The sequence below is a fragment of the Mauremys reevesii genome, linkage group 16 (assembly GCF_016161935.1).
Source record: "Mauremys reevesii isolate NIE-2019 linkage group 16, ASM1616193v1, whole genome shotgun sequence".
NCBI classification, from domain to species: Eukaryota; Metazoa; Chordata; order Testudines; family Geoemydidae; genus Mauremys; species Mauremys reevesii.
The window spans coordinates 13,269,392-13,288,783 of record NC_052638.1 but is presented as its reverse complement, the minus strand read 5'-3'; the positions used below and the strand labels follow the sequence as shown (position 1 = coordinate 13,288,783).

Here is a 19,392-nt window from a genome sequence, read left to right as displayed (position 1 = left end):
ATCTAGACCATCCCTGACATGTGTTTCTCCAACCCGTTCTTAAAAATCCCCAATGATGGAGATTTCACAACCTCCCTAGGCAATTTATTCCAGTGCTTAGCCACTCTGACAGTTAGGAAGTTTTTCCTAATGTCCAATCTAAACTGCCCTTGCTGCAATTTAAGCCCATTGCTTCTTGTCGTATCCTCAGAGATTAAGAAGAACAATTTTTCTCCCTCCTCCTTTTAACAACCTTTTATGTACTTGAAAACTGTTATCATGTCCCCTCTCTGTCTTCTCTTCTCCAGACTAAACAAACCCAATTTTTTCAATCTTCCCTCATAGGTCATGTTTTCTAGACCTTTAATCATTTTTGTTGTTCTTCTCTGGACTTTCTCCAATTTGTCCACATCCTTCCTGAAATGTGGCACCCAGAACTGGACACAATACTCCAGCTGAGGCCTAATCAGCGCGGAGTAGAGCAGAAGAATTCCTTCTCATGTCTTGCTTACAATACTCCTGCTAATACATCCCAGAATGGTGTTTGCTTTTTTTGCAACAGCGTTATACTGTTGACTCATATTTAACTTGTGATCCACTATGACCCTCAGATCCCTTTCTGCAGTACTCCTTCCTAGGCAGTCATTTCCCATTTTATATGTGTGCAATTGATTGTGCCTTCCTAAGTGAAGTACTTTGCAATTTATAAATCACTCCTGTCTGTGGTTGAGATTTCCTTGGGACATCATCATGCATGAACCACACCATGTGCTTCACCAATGGATTTGTGAAGATGAAGTTATACAGCCAAACTACCAGTCTAAGAGACTGAAAATAAAAATCTCATGCATCCCAAGCCAGGCTGAGTTTGTGTGCTGGTTCTCTCCCCACAAGACTCTCTAAAAACCCTTACTGCCTGGCCAATTTATGAGCAAAAAGGAATGGCTTTAGAGAAGGCTCCATTCAGGCCTCCTTGGCTAGAAGTCGTCAAAGTTCAAAGAGGGTAAAGTGGAGCAGGGAACTAGATCCCCAAAATAGGCCCCCAATTCCCGCTAACACACAGATTTCAAGAAACATTTTGCCGATGCTTACCCAAGAAACACGTCCTGATCTAATAAATTCTTTTTGGAATCACCACCGCAAAGCAGTTGCAAAAATACTCTCGCGTAGGAAACTAATACCATAGACACAAAGCAATGCCCATTCATGTGCCGAACCAATAAATGGTAAGTAAGTCCAAGTCTCCCCTTACCCTTCTCCTTCTGAAAATACTTACCCTTGGTATTCAATGTACTTGTAAATCATGCCAGCAATGAGCATAGCCACCAGAGCATAATACCAGGATGAAATGAACATCAATGCAAGACAAATACTCATGCCTAAAAATGATAAAGCCCTGGGAGGGGAAAAATAGGTATTAGCAAGTACCTGGGGAGAAAAAGCTAAAAGCTTGAAGTACCTGCTACAAACCCATTGGTTATTTTAGTTGCTTTCCCCCTTGAAGTTTCTCACCTTCTGTATCCTCTCTCCCGAAGAGATGGCAGTAAAAAGCAAACAATAACTTCCATCACCACTGTTGTCATATACTTTATTGTGGGGATGACACAATTACTATATTAATCACCACAATTCTGGTCCACACCAAACAGAGGAGTTTCTTCCTGCATCCCTGACTACTACCAGATGGATGGAAGAAATCAAGCAGCCTTAACTGAGTCCCTCCTGACAGCCCCAGGGCACTGCAGAATCTTTCCATCTTCTCAGCCATCCTAAGGTGGCCCAAGACACAATTTCAGAAACGAGGTGCCTGAGTAAGGTCCTCCATGGCTAGCTGCAAAAGCCACCTATAGAAACACTCCATGCCTGTGATCAGCAGCAGAAAACACACACTAACATCCCTTCTATTAGGAAGCTCTTCCCTCATATGAAAGGTTAACAACAGTCTTCCAAATCCCCTCAGTAGACCACAGAATACGGACTAGAGTAGACCAAAGAATACACGGAATAATTTGCTTACCAATGATAGTATTTAAATCGGGGCCGCCAATTTGGAGTTCTTAAAAGTGTTTGTACTGCACATGCCAGATTGACAAAGAGGTAACACATCAAGAAAAACCTGTAGAGAAGGAACAATTTAGCACGTTAGTTTTTGACACAAACTGTAATAATGGAAAGGTCTGAATATCACCCACATAACACCAAAACCAGTATCTGTTTTGCCACAAGAGGTTATATCTCCAATTTGTTACTAAAGACAGGCCTAAACTGTTAATACAAATTAGATGTAAAGGTCAGAGACTCTTTACAAATGAATCTAACCAAATTCCTTCTGTCCAACTGCTGAGCACCAAACATGATACGGTTTTCTAAAGGGAAGACCAATCCAGCTTTGTCAGAAAAAATGTTCACTCATGATATATTTCAGAGGCATGACAATTTACATGTTCACTAAGATGGATGTCAGGTCATTTGTAGTCCTTAAATAAATGGAACTTCTGTTCCAGTAACTGTAGTATTTATCTAAAATAGAGGTTCTAAAAGGTAATAAGTTAACAGACTTCAGAAGCCTGCCATATCTATCTTGTAACAGTAACTTTGTTCCTTACATGGAGAGAATTGGAGCCACCATGTCCAGGGAAGCTATAAGAATTCCGAGTTCAGCAATTAATGCTGTTAGCAGAAGCGCCCATGTTGGTTCACCATTTGCTTTCCCATGGCCAAAAACCTGAACAAAAAAAGAAAAGGAACATTATTTATTTGTACTATCACACTTGACTCATAGCTTAACTTGACACTGCTTACAAATATGTTCAGTAACATTCTAAAATAAAATCTATTTCCCACTTCAAAGATAGTGTGGGGGGGGATTTTCATATCTTTCATTGAAGGACAAGGACAGGAGTCCAGCTAGCCTCTACTCCCAATCTCTAGTCCATTGAGCTTGATGTCAGACTCCATGATACAAAAAATATTCATCCAAATCCTCCCTTCAATGCACACCTGCCTTTTTTTTTATTTTAAACATAGACCCTCACTTTAAAATCTAGTTTTAAAGTGGGGAATCCTTGTCCAATCTCCCTTTCTTCCCATTTCTAGGAAGAAGAGCCTTCCCCTGCTTTTGACAAGATTAAGCAAGAAGTTAGTCGGGAAGAGGCAGTAGTGGTCTGCAACCAGTAGACAGCAACTAAAAAGTGAAGATATGGCTCCCACTTCAACACATGAAACCTGACTGGGGCCCTACTCTGGCAGAAACACCGAAGAAGGGTGAGAGATGACCAATGAGGGCTTGTCTCCATTACCCAATGGATCGACGGGCAGCGATCGATCCAGCGGGGGTTGATTTATCGCGTCTAGTCTAGATGCAATAAATCGACTCCCGAGCTCTCTCCTGTCGACTCCGGTACTCCACCAGGGCGAGAGGCACAGGTGGAGTTTATGGGAGAGTGTCAGCCATCGACTTACCACAGTGAAGACACTGCGGTAAGTAGATCTAAGTACATCGACTTCAGCTACGTTATTCACGTAGCTGAAGTTGCATAACTTAGATCGATCCCCCACACCCCCAGTGTAGACCAGGCCTCACTCTCAAGGTCCAAATATCCCATAGCGAGAGGGGCTGGAGGAATCTCAGCAGTTACACTTGCTCCACTCCTCCTAGCACCAGATCAAAGTGTAGGCAAGGTTATTAGTGGAGCTGGTAGGCTTGCAAGCAGGGACTGGGAGCTTGAAGCTTAGTGGCCTGATTTCTGCATAACCAGCCTGCAACTCAGCAATCAGGTTTCTGATATCCGCCAACTACATCTACGTATTCCAATTTCCTTCTGCCAGTCTCCAGGAACATAACCTTACCCACTGGCTAGGCCTTGGGGGTTCGTGCATGCTGCGTACAGCACAATGAACGTTATTTAATATTTACAAACCCATAGGAAAGGAATAATGTTGTCCTTGGCTATAGCTTGCAGTAGCCGTGGGGCTCCAGTGAGGCTCTGTAAGCCTGCTCCGCAGGTAGAGAAGAATGAACCTATCACAATGACCCAAGGTGAGGGCCAAGAAAGTGTGCCCACCACTAAGTTCTTGTTCACTGCATCACCATACCTGTAGGACAAAGAAAGGTTAGCCAGTCTTATATTTCACTTTGACAGAGTCTGTCTTATTCAAATATAAGCCAACAAGAAGTATATTAGCTTTTATTTAAACCAAAATTTCCAGCAACTTCTTGAACAGAAAACTGCAATATAGGAAAAAATCTGAATCAATAGCCCAAGCGGCCTCCTACAGCAAGCTAACCACTACTGAAAAGAAGGTTGCGCCCATTTTCCAAGGACAGCCATCTGAAAACTCGCTTCAGTCTTAAGTTATTTATAACACTTCTATTGCCTTGTTAACCAAGCACTCGTTTCTGTTCATCTGGTGAGAAGCCGTCCTTAGTACATTGAAACCGAGCTCTCCTGTTTATTTAAACAACCAGTGACACCTATGTTTTTCTGCCCTAAGTCTTTTAGCATGCAATAACCACCATTAAGTATGGAAATTGGTTGTACAATTCCCATACTCAATATCAGACTCATACAAAAAGCTTCAGTGATGATAGACCTTTTCAACCAGATTGTAGCCTCATGCCAAACTTTATTAACAAGCAGTTCCCTGCTTGTCTCCTGAGAGAAGATCTTCATGGGAGCTTTCAGAAATGCTGTTTGTAGAATCCAGCATTAGGATAACTATCATTACTTGATTTACAGGGTTAAGAACCTGAGGGTAAGAAACATGATCGTCAAACGTGGCAACATGTTTCTAATTATAAATGGTTGCTTGGATTTGACCATGTTCATGTCCCCTTTTTATTCTTAATTCACAAGTGAGATTTTGGTCACAAGCATTTAAGGGAAACAGCAATCCTTCATATAAATACCCGTGAGCAATACCACATGTGAGCAGAAATGATCATGCACTATTTTAATGAGCAGTCATTCTGTATTAAAAAGTTTCAGCCATTCATGAAAAATACTATCCTCCAACTTGTGCCCACAGTGCCCATGAGTCACAGAGAGCAAACTATTCATTTTAACAACTATCTGCTAAGATCACATTGGCCCAAGACTGTCTATACTATTAGACAAATTCTCACAAATAGTCAATATATTTGCAGAAATCAAAAATTAGTTTCTCAGGAGGAAAAAAGGGCTGAATTCATCAGATAATTTATTTGCAAGGAAAAATTTCACCAAGTCTAGTAAGGAGGCAGAAAGGGAGAACAAGGGAGCAAAGGGGAAATTCAATGTTCAGATAACATCAGCGGGTTTTTGATTTTCTAGAAAGTCAGAAATCGATCTTTGAACCTAGTACCCCTTGGAACTCAAAAGGCAACCCATGATGCAAGGCAAAATGGGTAAAATGTTCTTCTGAAGACCCTACACTACTAGAGATTGGAGGGAACATTCACACAAAGCAGATGGAAGTGCAGAACCCATTCTTCCAAAGTATCCCTTACATTTTGAATGCAGATATGCCTAAGAGGCAGCTCTAGTCAGGTGTGGAGGTGAAGGCAAAGACTAAAACATTCATTGGCCAAAGGCAGGGCACAACGTTCCCTACCATGTTATAGGTAAAATATTTCACCATAACTTACTTATCTCTAAGAACAACGCCCTCTATGCAGGCTCCAAATAGTAACACACTGCTGAAATCTTGAGTATAGAGTACATTAAGGAAGGTAATTTTATTTAGACATGATAAATCAATGCAATTATATTGAACATCATTAAAGCTCAATGTTTACCCCTGTGCAAATGATTATGATACAGTGGTATCCTCTATATAATCAGATATCATGATCACTCGAGGTATGCAGGGCAGTGAGCTGTTAATACCACCCAATGTACTTATGTATCTTTAATAGTTAAGAGACAAATATGATTAAATTGTTGTTCCAAAATTCAAATTTAAGAAAGACTGGATTAGAGAGACATGGTTAATGTTTTTAATAAAATTAGTTTTACATTTCAAAACTCCCCAGTGGGAACTGAAAGCCCTAAAGGAGACTGCTTTGAACAGGACATTAACAGACCAAGTGGAGTGTAAGCCAGCAACCATGCCCCAAACAGAAGAGCTCCAGTCTGGTAGGAAGTGACCCAGCAAAAGTGTAACTTGAGGAGATCAATTACAGATCTAGACACTTTGACAAACCCCTAGGGTCCTGGATGGAGACCAGGTGGAGTGGGCCCGGGCTGCCCTACCTTGCCTCCATACTCCCCTGTAAAAGCAGCCTGCTGGCCGGGACACCCTCTGAATGACTAGAAACTGTAAGGCCGCTGCCTGACCACTAGGCCAGCTGGTCACCAGACTGTCCCGTTACTTCAACATACAAACAATAACTTCTGGAACGGAAAGGTCAGCTCCAGAAGTACCACACGGGAGCTCTCTGGAAGACAGACGGAGAATGACATGGAGTACAATGTCCCTTTGATGACAAAGGGCTCAGTCCTGATCTGCAGTTTGGCAGAAGTGTCAGCAGACAGGTTCATTTCCTGGTTCACATGTAGTTTACAGAAGAGCTTATTAGCAGGATATCAGCAACTAATTTTAGAGTGGTCCGGTCTACATTGATTCCAACTTTCCGTCACCACCCCAATTCCATTTCTTATTTAACAACCTAGCTACTACAGCTTGCCATCTCTGGCTACTCTGATGTTCCCTTTTACACATTTCGCTTTCAAATTTTTAGACAGCACACATTGCCCTCCCTTTACTCAAAATTAAAAACCTACTTGTTTTAAAAGGTACTGTGATCTAGAAATTCCTGTATTTACGGTCTTTCCCCACCTTACCAGCTGGCAGTGTTTTTAATGGATCTCTGCATTCTGCCAGCCCAAGATACCACTGACTGCTAGCCAGCTTTCTTAAAGGAGCAAGTAACAGCAGCCAGGAAGCAAAGCGATAGAGAGGGGAGGAAGTTACATACTCTCAGTTGAACCATTGTTTATGTTCTTTCACTGACATATGACAATTGCAGTGGTATTTATATCAACTGAAAACAGTGCAATGAACCAGGAACACAAATAATAATAAAAGTTCAATTGAGTCACAATATGCTAGACTTCTATTCTACTTTTAAAGGATACAGACAAGTGACGTGGTGACAATAGCCAGAATTGTTCCAACAGGAATAGATTTTTGCGCATCTTTGAGGTCTCCTGATCTGTTTGAACCAGCCATGATACCTAAACATGATTTCAGTTTAAGAAAATGTTTTTGGAAACACTACAAAAGATCAAATAAAGTTAATTAAAAATCCCACAAAACCCTTTCCCAGTATTCACCAGTCACTGAAGGGAAGAAGATGCCAACTAGTACTGTGAAGGAAGTGGCTATATCCGCAAACACATAAAGGTGAAGGTTGCTTTTCAGCCCTGGTACATCAACTGATGGATGATCAGCTTTTTCCAGTATCTCTCCTTTCTCCATATAATTGCTCCACAGATTATCTGGGGGGCGGGAAGAGGGCAGGAAAGGGGAGTTACCACCACAGAAAGAGAATAGTAAATACAGGCTAACCCAAACCTAACTTACTGAACTCTTAACGATCTACTCAAAGCAGTAACAGGCTGGAGTGAAACTTAGTGGGTTACTACAGTTACAAAACTAGACACACAAAACTTCCAAAACAGAAAAGGTTTCCATCGTATTTTCATGCAAACTTTTCACAAGCGCAACGAACATGTTTGGATTATCACCTCACAAACCAACTGCCTAGAAAGGTTCATGCAACATTTATTTTTTGGATTCTCTAAAGTTAATGAACTGATGTATATCATTCTAACGTACCACTTAAATAGACTTGCTCTAACCAAAGCAACATAAGTTTAGCATTGCCACATAAATTCGGCATATTAGATGAAAAAGTATAACATATACATAGTAACTGAAAAAACCTAGAGGTAACCCTGACCAGATATCTGGATGGAAGTTACTTTATTCTTTAGGAAGTGGAAGTATTATGACTGCATGGATTTGCATTTAACTAATGCTTCAACAATGCATGGAATAAGCAGTGAGTATATCTGCTGATCTTCCTTGTTAAATAGGAACTTTATGAACATATAGACATCACCTGCACACAGCAAATGTTCCCTGTAATTCTTTAGAGTGAGCATTTTGTAGTATTATGTATTGTAGCTTTGCACTAGGTTTGTAGAGAGCAAGGACACAGATGAATCACCTTCATGCACACACTTCTATGCTTCTTCCAGCTAGAATCTACTATGTTATAAATCGGAGCATGTAACATCCTAACACTGCTCTCCAGCCCAGACATTTTAGCCTGGTTTTGAAGAGTTATATAGGATGCCCAGGTTAATTCGCCCTACAATATTAATGTAGTTGAGTTTCTATTGCAAATATCAGTCTCATTCAGTCAATTTTGTAGAACTGAGACTAAGCCTCTTATCTAGAAAAGCGATTAACACCTTCTACTCTTTAAAGTATTTTAACAGTTTTCTTCAAAGGGGTTTTCTTAACTGTAATTAGATTTCTTCAGTGCTTTTTCTCTACTAGCATAGAATAGCTCAATCCACCTCAACTGCTCTGCATGACTCTTAACAAGAGGATTTGCTTTGATCCAACGGCCTTTTGTATCATACCTTTTAAAATGCCACTTGCAGCTCCAGGAATACCTGCTACCTCCGAAAGGTTGTTGAGCAGAAAATATTTGTCGCAGTTATCAGTGGTTAAGTTAGAAGTATGGCAGAAGAGTTCCCAGAGCTTGGTGGCCACAGTCATATTACCCACAATTGTTGTTTTGGCACAAACATCAAAATGATCTCTGGTCAGGGTCCTGTTGCCCAGCATGCAAATCCTGGAAGGGGAATGAGAGAGTCATGTAGAACCACATACTAAGCAAAGATGGTTACTCGCACCAGGTGTTATTTGGAAAGTGTAATGTTTCCCTTTTCATACACTGGGATTTTAAAGTGGTTCTCCTTCCTAACAACATGTTCCAGATATGAGACTTTCCTGGGCAGCAGAACCAGGAGCGTATATGTTGATGTTGTTCTTCTGTTTTAATATTCAAAATGAACATGTAATTATTTCTCTCTCCCCTTCCCCCCGGTGTCCCACTTCCAGGCTGCAGCTGGGGATATTTTGCCTACATGTGGGGCTGGCAGTTCTGAAGATCAGCAGCATCTGAAGGGTATGTGCCACCTAATGCCCCTCCCCCCATGAGAGGGATGCAGAACAGATGGAGGGAAAGATTTTAGAGCACAAGCCTTGGATTTGTGAGACCAGGGTTCAATTTCCTCCTCTGCCACAGACTCCCTTTGTGTCCTTGGGCAAGTCTCTTAGTCTCTCTGTGCGCAGTTCTCTAAACAATGGGGACAATAGCACTTCCCTATCTCACTGGGGTGCTCTAAGGATAAATACATGAAAGACTGTGAAGTGCTCAGACACTAAACTAACGGGGCTATATGAGGTACAGGCTGACCAAGCCTAGATCACCAGTGTGAATAGGGGGTTACTGCTATGTTTCTCCAGCTGGTTTGTCGGGAGTGAAGAGAAGAAAAATTCAGGACGTTTCATTGTGGCTATAATCTATGACAGAAACTATATTAGCCAACATTTTTGCTCTACTTTTATGCATGAGTAACTGAAAGACTGTACTTAGAGTAGTTACCAATGGTTCACTGTCAAACTGGCAGGGGGGAAAAGGGGGAGTGTGTATATAATAGGGTCCCACAGGGGTTCGTCCTGGAGCCGGTACTATTCAATATATTCATTAATTACTTGGACGATGGAGTGGAAAGTATGCTTATAAAATCTGCAGATGACACCAAGCTGGAAAGGGTTGCAAGCACTTTGGAGGACAAGACTAGAATTCAAAATGACCTTGACAAATTGGAGAATTGGTCTGAAATCAACATGCTGAAATTCAGTAAAGGTAAGTGTGAAGTACTATACCTAGCAAGGAAAAATCAAATACAAAAGGGGGAATAACTGGCTAGGCAGTAGTACTGCTGAAAAGGACCTGGTGGATCACAAATTGAATATGAGCCAAAAATCTGATACAGTTTCTAAAAAGTCTAATATAATTCTGGGGTGTATTAACAGGAATGTCATATATAAGACACAGAGGTAACTGTCCCAGTCTATTTGGCACTGGGGTACTGTGTCCTTTTGGGTGCCATACTTTAGGAAAGATATGAACGAATTGGAGGCAGTCCAGGGAAGATCAACAAAAATGATAAAAGGTTTAGAAAGCATGATCTATGAGGCAAGGATTTTTAAAATGGCCATGTTTAAGCTCAGAAAAAGAAGGCTTGGGGGGGGGCCTGATGATAGTCTTCAAATATGATATGTGCTGTTATAAAGAGGACTTTCATCAATTATTCTCCATGTCCACTGATGGTAGGACAAAAAGTAATAGTTTCCAACAAGGAAGATTTAGGTTAGATGTTAGGAGAAACTTTCTAACTATAAAGATAGTTTAGTTCTGGAATAGGCGTCCAGATAAGATTGTGGAATCCCCCTAATTGAAGGTATTTAATAACAGATTGGACAAATATCTGCCAGGGGATGGCCTCGGTTTATTTGATCCTGCCTCTTGACTCAAGATCCTTTCCAGCCCCACATAGTGCCAGCCTGAGCAGACAAGCAGAGGGAAGCATTCACTAAATAAGAAAAAGCTACAGGGAGAGAGAAACGTTGCATTTCAATTTATTCCTGATCATTTGTATGTGAGTTTGGTTTTTGTTTTTTATCCACTTCCATTGAAGTCAGTGGTAAAACTCCCACTCTTCCCTGCAATGGTGCAGACTGGGCTCGACATGCATCGTGGGGGCCAGTAGAGGGTTGCAACTACTCATTTAGCATTACGCTACTTTTGTCAAGTGAATAATTTGTCAGATTAAGCTACCCTGACTGCACTGCATAATCCCCTGCTGCTGTTGCCTGTGCTGTGCATTTCCTTGTACAGCATAAGCCTGCATTGAACTGAAAACAAAAAGGACTAAGTCAATGGAACTCTGGCTCAGAACTAAAGCAACTTTGCAACACCAAATGAACTGATGCCATGTGAGGAGAGTTTATGTTTTATCTAGAGTATCTGGTTCTCTCTTTCTGTATGAGGGGGAACCGGTTAAAAAGTGTCAACTTCCATCCATCTTCCCTTACCTGTGCAGAAGACCCAAACCTAGTGGAACTGGCTAAAGATGGTAAAGGTTAACAATGTGTTTATTTTAGGCTAAGGAGCTTTGTTTCACGGGTTTATCGAACTAGGCTCACTGCAACATAAAATTTATCATTCATAAAGTAAATAATTTTTATAGCATGTAAGTGCTGCCATATTTGCTTTAAAATTACTTCCATTGAATCAGTGCTTCCAAATGGCAACCGAAGATATTTCTGACTTGCAGGCTGACATACCCAGCCAGCAAGATTACTTACGGAAATGCAGGGGGATCGAAGATGGACTTGATAGCACCAGCATAAATGGACAATATGGATATTATTACACAGGCCAAGAAGAGAGAAGCAAATTTGTTAACATATTTCACTCCTACAAAAACTACCACAGCCATAAAGGTGAGGAATATGGTTCCATAAACTCGCATGTTGTTCAATGTAGCACTAGATGTATCATGGGCACCAGTGGAATGAAAAATTGCTGCTTGTGGTGCAATGTATGTCTGAAATAGAAAACAAAAAGTTAGCTAAAGAGCTGCAGTAAGACAACAAGAGTTTCAAATATACTTTCGCTTATTGCATGTTTCAGTTTTAAATAAGTGTTGCATATCCAGAACATTTTTTTCAATGTAAATCAATTCTCTATTTGCAAAATACATTGAGCTAGGATTCTTCACCCTGTAGAATAGTCAATCGATATGGGCAGTTTTGTAGCTTTACCTCCAAACACAATTAACTAACCTTAGCTATGCCCCTGACTCACTGAGTGGCTTGGAATAAGTCACACTTCAACCTACATTTTCAAACATGAATAGTGATTTGGGGAGTCTCTGTTTTTTGATACCTAAAATGAGACACCTTCAAGGGCCCTGGCTTCCAGAGGGTGGAAACTGCACTTTCTGAAAGTCAGGCCCCTAGAAAAGAATAAAGTGGCACCCAATAATCACGTTTGAAAATATAAGCCTTCATCCTCTAAGCCCCTTCAAAATGAGAATAATTCTATCCCTATGGGGCAGGAATTCTGCAGTAGTTTCTACATGTGAATTGCCACATAAGCATTATTACTCACCAATAAAATCTCAATGGCACCAAGTATGTACATAGCTCCTGCAAATGTTGTTCCCAAGTAAAAGCACAATCCCACAGCTCCACCAAACTCTGGACCTAAGGACCTTGAGATCATGAAATAGGAGCCACCAGCTACAAGACAGGAAAGGGAAGTGGTATTTTCCAGAATGTTTTTATATTACGAACTCAACAGTTTAAAAAATCCGGAACGTGCATACAAAGTTATAAATTGCATATCTAGCTTTTTTCAGATCTTTACCAGAAATACCTTTATTTATTCAACAGCATACTAAACAAAGATAGCTCTCATTTGTCTAAGCAGCATTCAGCAGAAATACAGGATACTAAATCAAGCCTTGTATCTTTGCTCAATCCAGGTTTCCTCCCCCAAAATGTACTTAAATCTTTTACATTTGGGGACAAATGCACAGGTGGGTGCTAGTAATTTGCAGTGACCGAAATCCTGAGGGTGCTTATGGTATTTAATGTATTCTTATTCTATTTTACAATTTCCCATTCTATACAAATTTGTTAGACTCAAAAACAAATCATATTCTCATTCTCTTCAGATAAGAGAAACCGTCATATGCACAGATAAACTGGGTAAATGAAAGGCTACAACACAGATGAACTAAGTTACATGCAGTGCAAATCTGTTTAGTGTCCAATGAAACATTAGCTAGTATCACCATTCTGAAGAGTGAACTACATTTTAAGTTCCTGGATTTCACATTTTGTATACACTAAACTACTTTTCTTCCTCATTAAATAATAACAGTCCCTGTGAAGTTCAGCTTGATGGGATCTGAAGCAAAAAATAGCAGTGAGACCATAGCAATGGCGGATGTGTCAGTACAGGACATGTTTCTCAAAAATGTGTTGCCAACTCATGATTTTAGCAAGTCACTGTGTTTCTTAAAAACCTGAATTTGGGAGGCATGTGATATGGGGAGAATCTCAGCTTTCGTTTAAAATAGTTACTAGCCCTTATGGTAGCAGATCAAGGTTTGAAAATGTGGCCCAAACGTACCTTAAAGAAAGAAAGAAAAAACAGGTACTTTTTAAAAAAAAAAATCTCATGATTTTTAAGCCAATCTGATGGGTTCGGGAGGGGAGGGGGAGAGAGAGGGCCTGGCTCATGATTTTTTAACACTTAGGGTTGGCAGTTCTGGGGAAGGTACAAACAGTTCTTCACTTGACATGTCAGGACATTAGTTTGCCTTCTTATCTAATTTCAATGGAAAGCAACAAAAAAATCTACATTTATTAAACCACGATCTTCTAGTTAGCATAGAGATTTGCACATGTTTACAGTTGTATTTACAGTGAGGAAAGTGAGTCAAAATGGATTACAGACGTGCTATTCTGACTGAAGTGAGGAATCTGCTAATTACAATTACCTGGAACAACACCATTTGTTGCTATTGCACTCATTGATATGGCTGTCAGCATAGTCTGTGGAGAACAAGACAATGGATATATTTACATAAGTAACCATCTCAAAAATACAATTCTTTCCCTGTATAGTAAAATAAGCAAAACAGAAAAAGTTGTCATGCTTAAGTAGGAATGTACAGCATTTCTGTTCTCCCCCATGGGGACAGAATGTACCCCTGTATTCGCACCATATACACTACTTACTCCTGAGGGCATTCTGCGCCAAAAAATTAAATATTCTGTGCACATTTTAAAATTCTGCAAGTTTTGTGTGTCAATTAATAAATGCAGAGGTTCCAGCATGGCATAGGGAGCACAGGCCACTGGTTCTACGAAAGTGGGAGATCACCCTGCAGTCTCCCCACCCCTGCACCCCCAGAACACGGACTCAGTGGTGAGGCTGCACCCGAGCCTTACAGAGCACAAGGCCTGGGCCTGACCCAGAAACACCCTGGGGTCCTGCCCCTCTGCACCAGGCGCACCAGGTCTGGGGCAGGCAGCTCAACCAGGCAGGATCCAAGTGTGGAGGGGCTCAGTGTGGGGGATCCAGGTGTGGGGTGAGAGGAGTCTGTGTGGGACAGTCTGGGTTCAGGCAGCTCCGTGGGGGGGGGGGTCTCCACTGGACACTTACAAAGCATCTTCATGCTAAAACACTTTGAAAATGCCACTCAACTGCAGCTGCCATTTGGAGTGGTGAGAGGAAAGGTTGGCCATAACATTGGGATAAAACTCTAATCTGAGTGCCATGGGTACTTTAATTCTTTGATGATCATACAGAGCTCTTAGTACCCTCCGTTTTTAAGGAAGCACTTGAAAGACAAGCCCCTCCCTCTCCAATCCAAGTAAGTGCAATTTGTCTCATAATATCTGCTTCAGAAATACAAAGGACTGAAATGATGCAGCTTGGATTTCATTTGAACCTGTGGCTGCAGAATGTATACAGCCAGTTTAATTTAAGGCTTCCTCTTTCTCTCCAGATAAAGTTTACCCATCCTATTGTCCACCAATGTGTAGGAATTAATTTTAAATGGACAGAGCCCAATTTTTGATAGGGCGGAACACTGTATACAAACACATGAGGCAAACAGTGGTCCCCTTCCCCTCCCGCAGTAGCTATCTGTTACATTTAGTGGGTGAGTATTTGAATTCCCATTTGCTAGAAGATTCAAACAGACTGGATTCACGGCACATCAGAATTGACACATTTTCATTAATATACATTTCAAGACTGGAAACTCTTTGCAAACATACCTGAAGGCACGATCCCTGTTCCAGAGTATCTAGCACAAATACGTACAAATAATATACCACCAAAGATGCACTTTGTAATTCCCCACCCGCACACCCCCAAGCAAAATAAAAGTATCTGTACAGCAGCGATTGACTGATACAGCTGGAGATTCTGCCAACCATAGACCTCTTCACATCCTGACCAACATAGCTCTACCAACAGACATCTAGCCTAAGTTAAACTGGCAAAAGCACTTGTCCACCATTATAACTGCATCTACGTTAGGACTTTTACCGTTATAGCAATGTTTACCTCCCCCCTCCCCTCAAAAAAATCACACCCCTAATTGACATTACTATGCTGCCAAATGTTTCTGTTGTAGTCCTGGTCTTAGTCCTACACACACGTATAGTAACCCCCCTTATAGGAGCACAGTAAAAGCTTTGCAAGAGGTACACACATGGTATGAGACGTGTCTTAATTTGATCATGTACTCACACAACAGCAGCAGATTAAGACGATCAGGAAGGACTGTAGAACTCCTGCTGTTCCCACCATCCATGTCAACCGAAGGAAGAGAATAACCCCAAAGATATTCTGCATACATGGAAGGTACACTCCCATCAGGGTGCCCATGCTGGGTGACTGAAAATAAACACATACGTCAACTTTCATTCACTGGGTAACTCAAAACTAGGGTTTAGAACACAGAGAAGGAAAACAGATGTCAGCTACTTAAATGACATCATGCTGTGATAGAGTATAATAAAAAGATGCACAACTGTTACAATGCTGTACTTCCAAAAAACCTCAAGAGAATGGTTTAAACCAAAACCATTGGTTGACTGGCAACAAAATTTGGGCCAGGCTGCTAGCTCTTCATTTCAGCCCCACCTCTCCAGCAGTTACCAACTGAACCTATTTATATTATTTATTAGTAGTACTGTGGTAGTACCTACGAGCACCTAGCAAGGAGCTGGACTCTGTTGTGCTAGGTGCTGCACAAACACAGAACAAGAACCCAGCCCCTGTCCAAAAAACTTACAATCTAAGTAAAGAACAGGTTTATCCCCAAAAGTTCAGTGTGTTTCCAGTTACAACTACCAAAAGATTTGGAAACAGCTTTGAGAAATGTGCTAGATATTTTCCATATCTTTACATATTCAGTTTATACAGTAAAAGCTGTGTTATCCAGCACTTTACCAACCGGAAAGCTCTATAAACCAGTATTTGTGATCTTCATTGAAAGTCCAGTATATAGTCCAGTTGGCGTGGGGCCGGCAGGCTCCCTACCTGCCTCTGCGTGACTCCCCAAAAGCGGCGACATGTCCCTGCTGCTCGTAGGCGATGGAATGGCCACGAGGGGTTTGAAGTGCAGGAAGGGGTGCAGGGCGCGGGCTCTGGGAGGAAGTTTGGGTGTAGGAGAGGGCTTGGAGCAGGGGACTGGGGCATGGGAGGGATTTCAGGGTGCCGGATCTGGGCAGTGCTCACCTGAGGTGGCTCCCTGCCAGCGGTGACATGTCCCTGCTGCTCCTAGGCGGAGGACTGGCTAGGCAGCTCTGCGCACTGCCCCCGCCCCTCCCCGAACGCTGAAACTACCAACTGCCTTTTCAATAGGATTTTGCATCATGTTGCTGACATGAGGTAGCACCACACTTCTAGTGAAGAACAGGCCTTTGAGCATGGGCTGAGCAATTCTCAAGGAGACACCTGGGAGGCAGGAGCGGGAGACCAAGTCCAGAGAGTCTTAGACTGGATTTTGTGATGTTTATTCTTAGCTTCTTCTGTAACTCAAGCCAACCCAAGTCATTTTTTAGCCATTGCAATTTGTGTGGCCTGTTTGGAGTGGAAGGGAGGAGGGGAAGTCACTTGTTCTGTTCTATTAGGCGGCCAGAATGTGGCTGATTAATGATGCAGTCAATAACTGTTCCATCATACAAAAAAAGCTATCATTTGTGTAGCGAATAGTTATTGTACCACAACACTAACGGAATCCACGTGGCCCACTATGAAAATATGTTTTGGCTTTTCCTTGGCGTGTATGAAGAAGCAAGAAATCATTGTCCCATGATGCTAGTGGAAGCTGTGTTTGTGCACAGACATCCTAATTAGAAGTGCCCTAATTCAAATTTCAAAAAAACTGAACGCTCATTGGAAGAGCTGTTCAAATTATTTGTTGCAAGGCTCTCAGAAAAAAAGTTATGAAAATATTCTTAGAAACTTCCATAGTTCATTGTTTTATCTTAAATTGCGTAGATACTAAATCTAGGAGGGTGCTATGTAAGTTTGTCTCTATTCATTGGGCTGAATGTGCAAAGATCCAAAGATTTCTAGATATCATACTAATGTCTCTGATTTGAAATTAACTACCCTTGCATGCTCTGAAGCACAATCTGGTACATTAGACCCACATTTTAGTATCCCCAACTCAGTTTGTCAATCTGGATAAAATTTGTAATGTCTATGCGGGTACTTTATTTTAAAGGTCTTACGCTCACTAACAAGAGAAACGTCTTAGAAAGCATCTAATTAGAATGTCTAGGAAGGTTGTCGTGCTGTGTGAAAATTACACAAAACATTTATTCTTTGACATGAAACCAGGAGATCTAAGTTACTGTGAATTTGCACTGTACTAATTCCCTAGCATACTACTTTTGTTTACTTGCCCCAAGGCCTGCATCATTACGTCTGCTAATTCTGGCTTTTGTTTTAAATACTCGCTCCTTTTTCCCCTCCAAAAAACAGGATGGTATGAGATGCTTGATATTGTTCAAGGTCTTTAAAAATTCAACCAAATCTGTGTGCACAGAGTTTGCACTTGAATGTGTTTGAAATGCAGTGTATAACTCAAGGATTGATTTGCAAACTAGACTGCCTGGCTGCGGCAGCAGGAGCTAAGTTTACAATTACAAGGTTTTAACAGAGCATACTGAAGCTTTCAGTCCTACAGTCAAATCAACCCTAACAGTGTTGTCAACTCCCAGGATTTGAGGTGTTTTTCTTGCAGCCTCCTCCGTCCCAACCTCCCCAGCAAATAAAGACCGAAAAATTATCATTTTAGAAAATCTCATGTTCTGGAGCGCCTGAATCACAATTTTTGAACGCTTGGGGCTGCAATACTATTTAAAAAAATAACTTGTAGCAGCTGCCATTAAATTTTCAAAGCTCAGAGCTGCAAGACAGTCTATCCTCCTTTGGCTGGAAATTAAACTTCCGAATGACAGAATAGTGAGTCAAATTGCCTTTGGTTTCCTTGACTCTCTCTCCTTCCCCATTCACTCAGAGCAGTAACACAATGAAATTAAGGCTCAGTGGTGCCCTTCTCCCCGGTCCCAGCCCCTTCACCCCGGCATTGTTGTGCACCGCTTTCCCTCTGACTGGCAACTTGCCGCTTCCATGTCCTCTTCTCTGATTGGCATCTCAACTCTCTTGCTCTGGTCCCTCTTCCCGCTCCCCCGGCAGCCTCTTCTACACCAAGTTACAATCTCAGTTGTAAAGGGAAAACATTGTGCATTCATGGTATACTTTGAGAATTGCAAAGCAGTACAGCTTAAGAGATGCCCAAATCACAGCATTGCTAAGTGCAGCTCAGACATAAGTCGTCACTGGGTTGTTGGGTTTTTTACCCAACTAAAAATACTGCAAACAAAGAAATGAAGCAGGAGAACAGCTTGCGCCAGCAAAATAATTTCTATCCATGATTTGCAGTGACTGAGCCCTTTTCTACAGCCTCTTATAATCAGCAGATGCTGCTACTGTAAATGGTTTTATGAAACTAGTCAATAGAAGGCAGTCAAATAGCAAGTGCAATATTATACCGAACAGTCTTGTCAGTAGCAAATGGGAAAATTGAAATACTACTCTAAAGATTGCACTGAGCTAATAAAATAGCAGATATACTGGCAATCGGCAAATGGTTAAAAAAAAACACCACCCTCCTATCTTCTATGATAATTATCTGTTTTCAGCCAGGCAGCCCATGCTTCCACATGTGTGGTATCCACTTTGATCAGCTTCAAACACGTAACTGACGCAAGTTATTGATTTGAGTTTAAAGGACACCACTCCCCTTGTGCTAGCCTGATTGGTTTGCAAAACAACTGGCTGCAGGGCCCAAAGAAATTGACAACTGCCATTACCAGCCACCCAATATAAGTAACTGATGATGCCACAGAACAGCCCCAAAAGCCATAACAACAGACATTTGCATAAAACTGAACTGCCCAGTTACGTTGTAGAAGCTGAAGTAGTTAATCTGATCTCCAATATGGGAAGTAGGATTTTTATTATTCATGAATCCTAGGACTGTAATCATAGACTGGAAGGGACCTCGAGAGGTTTTCTAGTCCAGTCCCCTGCACTCATGGCAGGACTAAGTATCATCCAGATGATCCCTGACAGATGTTTGTCTAACCTGGTGTTTGAAACACCATAACTGTGTCAGTGCTTTACTACAGACCATATTCATACTAACCTAAAAAGCAAAACAAAACCCCTGCAAC

General features: G+C 41.4%; 1 protein-coding gene across 1 annotated transcript in view; it reads right to left on the bottom strand.

Annotated features, from left to right (window-relative positions):
- SLC12A4 (solute carrier family 12 member 4) overlaps window positions 1-19,392 on the bottom strand; it is a 74,332-nt gene that overhangs the window by 13,298 nt on the left and 41,642 nt on the right. The window contains exons 4-15 of the mRNA XM_039503153.1: window positions 15,389-15,535; window positions 13,623-13,677; window positions 12,224-12,354; window positions 11,416-11,657; window positions 8,616-8,830; window positions 7,296-7,460; window positions 7,098-7,196; window positions 5,606-5,663; window positions 3,900-4,074; window positions 2,586-2,704; window positions 1,997-2,095; window positions 1,256-1,375 (exon numbers count right to left, since the gene is read on the bottom strand). Coding sequence (XP_039359087.1) covers window positions 1,256-1,375; window positions 1,997-2,095; window positions 2,586-2,704; window positions 3,900-4,074; window positions 5,606-5,663; window positions 7,098-7,196; window positions 7,296-7,460; window positions 8,616-8,830; window positions 11,416-11,657; window positions 12,224-12,354; window positions 13,623-13,677; window positions 15,389-15,535 — 1,625 coding nt within the window. The remainder of the gene's footprint in view (window positions 1-1,255; window positions 1,376-1,996; window positions 2,096-2,585; window positions 2,705-3,899; window positions 4,075-5,605; window positions 5,664-7,097; window positions 7,197-7,295; window positions 7,461-8,615; window positions 8,831-11,415; window positions 11,658-12,223; window positions 12,355-13,622; window positions 13,678-15,388; window positions 15,536-19,392) is intronic.